Genomic DNA, 6,213 nt, shown 5'->3' with positions numbered 1-6,213 from the left:
TTAGTTCCGAATAAATTTACTGCAGTTAATTTTATTAAATTATATTCGATTTTAATACTGCTTATTTATTATTTTTACTATTTATTTCAATTTAACCGCAATTTCCTTGAAATAATTTTTAAGAGTTTGAATGTAAAGGTAAAATTCTTGTTTTGCAACGTATTTTTTTGTATTTTTAATGGATTCATGAACTAGATTAAGATATCGGGCTAAATTAATAAATGGAGCTGCTTTCTTGTATGCTGGCATGGATCTGGAGGACTTGGACCACGAGAGGGACTGGAGAGGATCGCAGAGTTGACCTGGAGGACGAGTTTTGGATTAGAAGGAATGAGTGGAGCAGCCAGCTTCTTCAGAAAAGAAGCTGGAGCAGCGGCAGCACGCGACGGAGCAGCCTGGCCGAGATGAGCGCCCTGGCGAAGGCCAGGTGGGTCGCCGTGGAGCAGCCGGTCGGCTGAAGGAGCTCGGAGGCGGAGCGGCAGCTGGAGGCGGAGCTGAGCGAGCGAGGTGGCGTGCAGCATCACCTGCAACTCGCGCCCTGCTCGTCCAACTGCTCCACGCGAAGATCGCTTGCTTGTTAGCTGGAGCGATGCGCCCTCAAGACCACAATGCCCCGAGCAAGTCGGCAAGCAGGACGAGGATGAAGGTGCAGCAGCTGGCGAAGGCGCGCGCAAGGACTCTGCGAATCGCCACATGGTGCCATGTAACTGGACCTGTTAACCTGCTAGCTCCTTGATCTGTTCGACAAGAAGAGCCGGGATTAGCTGCGAGTGCAGCCGGAGGCAGCTGGCAAAAAAGATATTAAAATAATTGGGATGACATAATTTTTATCTCGAGGTTAATTTTAATTAAATTGTTTTGTTAAAATTACAGTCCAGCCGACGAGATATTCTTTGTCGGCTGGCACAAATGCGTTTTGTTGGCGACTGGCACTTATTGTTAGCACTTGGCACTCTGCTGGCAGTAAGGAGAGTAAATTCAGTGCAATAAGCGCTCACTCGCGCGCTGCTCAATTACTTCGCGTGCTCTCAGAGCTGTCAATTTGCCGCCACACCGTGTCTCATGTAAATTACTTACTCCTGGAGACGCTCAATTTGTTACGAAACAATTTATCATAAAAAGAGTAGGAGTAAAGAAATAAATATGTTTAAATATGCGATGAAAGAAAAGGCTTGTCGGGGCAATTAAGTATATAATAAGTGCGTGTGCGTGCCACGTGTGCAGCAGCAGCAGCAAACAGCCGCTCTTTTCGCAAGGTGTCAACGCTTTCCGCCCGTCCAAATTCACAAACAATTTAATTAAATTGCATCTAGCACGACACACCAATAAATAGTCTTTCTTTACTGCTCCTCTGTTTTTTGAATCTTTTTAATCAAATGCAAATTTGGTCCGTTTTCCCTCGTTAAGAGCGTCCAGCATCCGTATTTTTGCGAATTATTTAAATTATTTCTCACGATTTAAATTGATATTTGTTTTTAATTCAAATGAACAGCAAAATAAATCTGGGTTTGAACGTTGAAAGGGCTTTTCAATTAATTTTGATTTTATCTGCAAGTGGTCATGCACTGGTGTCACTTGTTGAGTTTTCGAAGGCGCGTTTCGAGTGTGTTTCCACTTGTTTTGGCGTGGGAGTGAGTCTCGGCTTCTGTTGCTTTTGCTCGCACGGTTAATTACTTTTCTGCTATCGGCGCAAAACACACTCACTCGCGTGCGCCGCGTTAAAAGAAAAAAATAATAAAATAAAATACTAACGCACCCGCGTGGGCAGCTCTTTATTATTCCCACGGGTGGTTTCCAAAATGAAACGGCTTCAGTTTTGCGGTCTGGATAGTGGAAAGGATGCATCCTAAATTTAATTCATTCCTGTACAAAATCTTTTTCTCGCTTTATAAAGTGCGTTTTCGATTGTGAATGGGCCGGGGAGGATTTACATATAATAACGAGCCTGGTCAGCTAGCTGCTTTTTTTCTCACTTGACGCCTCGGCGGCGCGCTCACCTTGCGCTGAGGCGAGGCTGAAATTTCGTTTTCGCTCCGCTCTCGCAATCAGCGGCCATAAAACCGGAGCATTTTCACTCCGCGCCAATTCAATTTATTGCCAAAATTAATTAAAAAGAAGCGCCTGCTTCCTCGCTGATTGACCGCCACCGCTGCACACACGGCCTCCAAAATGAAATTGGCTGTACAAGTATATCGTGAAAAATTATGTTTTTCTTTAAATCGCGCGGCCAGCAATTTGTTTGAAAATATGCTCTAAGTTTGCGGATCTAAATCATCTTAATTAAATTTGTGGTGATAAATTAACTAAATAGTATTAATTAACTTGCAGTTACTTTGCGGTTTTACTAATTTTTAGCATCACATAATGCCGAAAACAAATTTTTTTTTTTTTTTTTTTGCTCTTTTTATCCTTGTCCGTCCGAGGACCGGGAAGGGCGCGCACTGCACTAGCACGAATGCTGAAACCCGGGTCCCAATAACACCGCGAACGGATAACATGGGCGCACCAGGCCGCACAGGGACCCAGCCCACTGAAGGGCCACTTGCCTCTGCACCGAGGACTGCATTGAAACGCTAGACATTTGTCCCGTGAAGCCAAATCACGCATGCTGGAAAGGTGCAAACCAGCAAGTAGCGAGTCGGCGCCGGTGCGCCTCCCAGCCCGTCGAGCAATTTGAGCAATTCGAGTCACTAAACTAACCACTTTTTGCCATCTCTGACATTGGGTAGCCAGTTTTAGATCTCCGAACTGCTCAAATACCTCACATTGCTTTGACACTCCTGAGAGTGCCTTAACAATGCGAGCCAACGGGCTGGTCTAGAAATACCTTTGTTAGCAGGTATGTAAATTCTTCTGTATATAGTAGTGATTATTAATGATTCTAATGTTGACGATAGAGCTGTGAATATATTATTTGACGTTTTTTTTACTTAAAAAGAGAGCTAATTCCGCAAGAGACTTTTTAGTGTAAAAAAATGTTACGTCCTGGTCCCGGTAAAATTGCGCAACTTTCAACAACCAAACGCGAATTTCCTTGTTGCAAGAAAAGGTCAACAATAAATTCGACAATGAAAATTTGGCTGTTTGTTGAACGTTGCGCAATTTTACCGGTTTGGTGTGTTGCTAAATCACACGACTCGTCCAAACACGACAGTGACAAATGATTTTTCGAGATTGTGATCAGCTGGAGTGGCGGCGGCACCGACACATTGTATTTGTTGCACGCATTTGAACTGACACATGCGGTGAATATCAGCGGCGGCGCCGAATTTCGGCGTTCACGCTCGCTCGGGAGGCAAAGGCCGAAGCAGCGCCGCGGGGCGCTTGCTAATCATTGCGAGTCGCGGCCGCGCCGCTTGTTTGTGTTCATCTTATCATCGGCAATTAAAAATTTGTTTAAAATGTGCTTTTACAGTATTTTCAAGGAGAGGAAAGAAATTTTTAATAATAATCCGCAACTATTTAATCCTCAATGATTAAATATTCTTTTATTGACATTGACGAAGATTATTACGAATACCAGATTGGCACCGAACCAATGAGAGCATAACGCAAAATTAGCAATCGAGTCACGCGAGGTACGAAGAGCGCGAGAAAGAAGTTAAAGAAGCGGTTTAAAACTCTCCTGACCTGATTCGTAAGCGGGCTCGGTCCCTGACGCCCGACGTCACGCCCACGGAGGCCAAACTGTCCTTCAGGGGCGCCGGGGAAGCGTAGGAAGTCGGCGCGTTGAAATGTAAAGACCGAATTCTGAAATTCTTTCTGCCAACAAACGAACACTCAAGTTCGCGGTGACTATGAAACAGATTAATTGTTGGTTTGTTGACTGCATTTTTGGGTGTTTGAGATAAATAGACACGCAGCTCCTTTTTATTGTTGTGATTGTGACGTCACTGACAACAAATGAGGGTAAGCGGGATAAATTTTAGTTTGTCAGCGCTGAATATGAATGTGCACGAATGTGAAGAGCGAGTTGTTTGTTGTGCCGGGCAGCACGCGTGTTTCGCCGGTTGCATAACACGCGTCAGTTTTGCCTCGGCGGGAGACTGCGTCGTGTTTCTCTTGTCGCTGTCGCGCAGTAAAAATAGAGACACGTGCTCTGGACTCTCTTCCACCTTGCGCTCTTGCAGCAAGGCAGTTGTCAGTTTCGGTCCGCTACTTAATGAGCAAAGATATTCATCTCGGACTGAACATTGCTGGACCGTGGAAGGATTTTCAATTTAAAGATGACCTGCTCGTCGAAACATTTTCTTTTCTCTTCTCTTTCACGATATCTATTAACGCACACCAAATTATCAAGTTTTTTTTGCGTTTGCTTAAATTAGAACCAATTTAGAATAATTTGTGCCAATGAAACGAGGCATCAAATTAAAAAGCAAACCTGAATACTATCTAGAGTTTGTAATGAAGACAAGGGATGATAAAATTAAGGATAAATAATTTAAATTAAATTTTAATCTGGTTCCCTTCGACCGGAATGCCGCTGCAGCGAGCCACGAGCGGGGAATTGCGTTGTGGCAGCAGTGGCAGGCGCGAGACGTGCGCAAATTCGGCGACAGGGCCGACTACCGCGCCGTCGCCGACTCGCACGACGATCAGCAGTCGGCCTCGACAACCTGGCCGGCGCCTTCACCTTCCTGCTCCTCGGATTTGCCTTCGCCGCTGAAATCGCCGCCAAACCTTTGCACGAACGACTGCTACACCTCGAACAGAATTGATTGTTTGGCCCAAATCTATTGCTCTATTTTGATTTATAATAGCAGAAGCCGATTTTGTGTCGTGCGCTGCGTATAAACGCGCTGCAGGCAAACTCTCTTTCCCGTCGGTCAGCCGACACCGAGTTGCGACTTCGGCCAACGCTTCTGCAAACTTTATTCCGTGCTCTATTTAGTTTGCATTTCTTTTCATTGCAAAATATTTGGAACCGACGAGAGAGCAATGATGAGCGAGAGTCTACCAGAAATGGAGCATTTTCCTGACGTGAATGACAGTTTACATTTCTTTGCGTAAAATATTTAATTTAACCGCATTAATATTTATTAAGAAAAGAAAAATTTCCAAGCGCTAGAAATATAATGGGATATTTCCAATGATTCTTCTTTCTTAACAGCAAAGAAAACAAAAGGGAATTGGATTTGTTTGCTATTCATGCACATTTCATAGCTTTTTTTATTTGTATTTTATCCTTTTATCATTTTGGTTGGGCAAACCTTTTTCGAAACGAACAAAAAGGCAAATTTTCGATGAGATATTTATTTTTGATAATTTTTTCGCATCAATCTTACCAGCACCAGAGGGAAAATCAATAATAAAATCGATGCAGGTGCGCAAGCAGCGTTTCCAATGGCCAATCTTTTAATTGTAACTTTAACGCTGCCAAACGCGACACGGCTCCAGCAGCTTCTTTCCTCGCTGCTCACGCGACTCTACGCCTGCCACAAGCAGCCGTCTCCACCTCACCTTTCCCAACGCCTCAGACTGCCTTCTCCGCCACCCCCGCCTCCAACATCGCTCCCTCCGCCGCTCTCTCCGCCACCGTCTTCGCCGCAAACACCTCGGCCGCCTCCTCGACCGCCTCCACGGCCACCTCAACCCCCGCCTTCACCACCGCTCCCTCCGCCTACGCCTCCGCCGCCTTCGCCGCCTCCACCACCGCTCCCTCCGCCTCCGCCGCCGCCTCCAACGCCGCCGCCGCCACGCTCGACGGCTGCTCGCCGGCGTCCGACCTGGTCTTCGCCAGAGCCTGCTGCGCCTTGTTGATCCGCTCCTTCCGTCTCCGTGGTCTTCGGGTCCGTCTTCGCTGCTCCTATTCCTCTCCTTCCTTCAGTCCACCAGTCCGCCAGTCCAGTCCCTCGCGTCCTCCAAGTCCTCCAGATCCATCATAGCCTATGGGAGAGCAGCTCTTTTTATTCATTTAGCCCAACATCTTCATCTGGTTTACAAATCTTTTCAACGAATCATAAAAATAACCATAAATTAGATTATATTTTTCATTACATTCAAATTCGTTTTAAAATTTTTTTTAAACCACGAAAAACCTGTTAAATTTTATCTTAAAGTAAAGAAATTTAAATTTAAAAACTTTAAAATGTGTTTAATTAAATTAAAATCAATAGCTGTTAATAATTTCGGAACTAATCAATAAATCGCACTAAAAAATATTTATCTAATTCTTATAACCATTTGAAGCGATTAAATTTACTTTAAACTCAA

General features: G+C 44.7%; 1 protein-coding gene across 1 annotated transcript; it reads left to right on the top strand.

The window, feature by feature from the left end:
* Nucleotides 1-247: 247 nt before the first annotated feature.
* LOC135935797 (uncharacterized) lies at nucleotides 248-5,885 on the top strand. Its single transcript, XM_065478355.1, has 4 exons — nucleotides 248-296; nucleotides 357-703; nucleotides 4,522-4,720; nucleotides 5,398-5,885. Exons 1-4 carry the CDS (start codon nucleotides 248-250, stop codon nucleotides 5,883-5,885), a joined length of 1,083 nt encoding a protein of 360 aa, XP_065334427.1.
* Nucleotides 5,886-6,213: the final 328 nt, after the last annotated feature.

This window comes from Cloeon dipterum, chromosome 2 (genome assembly GCF_949628265.1).
Source record: "Cloeon dipterum chromosome 2, ieCloDipt1.1, whole genome shotgun sequence".
NCBI lineage: Eukaryota > Metazoa > Arthropoda > Insecta > Ephemeroptera > Baetidae > Cloeon > Cloeon dipterum.
The sequence above is the reverse complement of the archived record's forward strand: the minus strand, read 5'-3'. Positions and strand labels throughout refer to the sequence as shown.

Excerpts from the sequence above, each read along its gene's own strand:
- LOC135935797 (XM_065478355.1), top strand. The coding sequence starts at position 248 with ATGGATCTGGAGGACTTGGACCACGAGAGGGACTGGAGAGGATCGCAG. Across the intron at positions 704-4,521 it reads GAATCGCCACATGGTGCCAT|CAGTGGCAGGCGCGAGACGT; the intron begins GTAACTGGACCT and ends GCGTTGTGGCAG. Across the intron at positions 4,721-5,397 it reads CACCTCGAACAGAATTGATT|CAGCTTCTTTCCTCGCTGCT; the intron begins GTTTGGCCCAAA and ends ACACGGCTCCAG.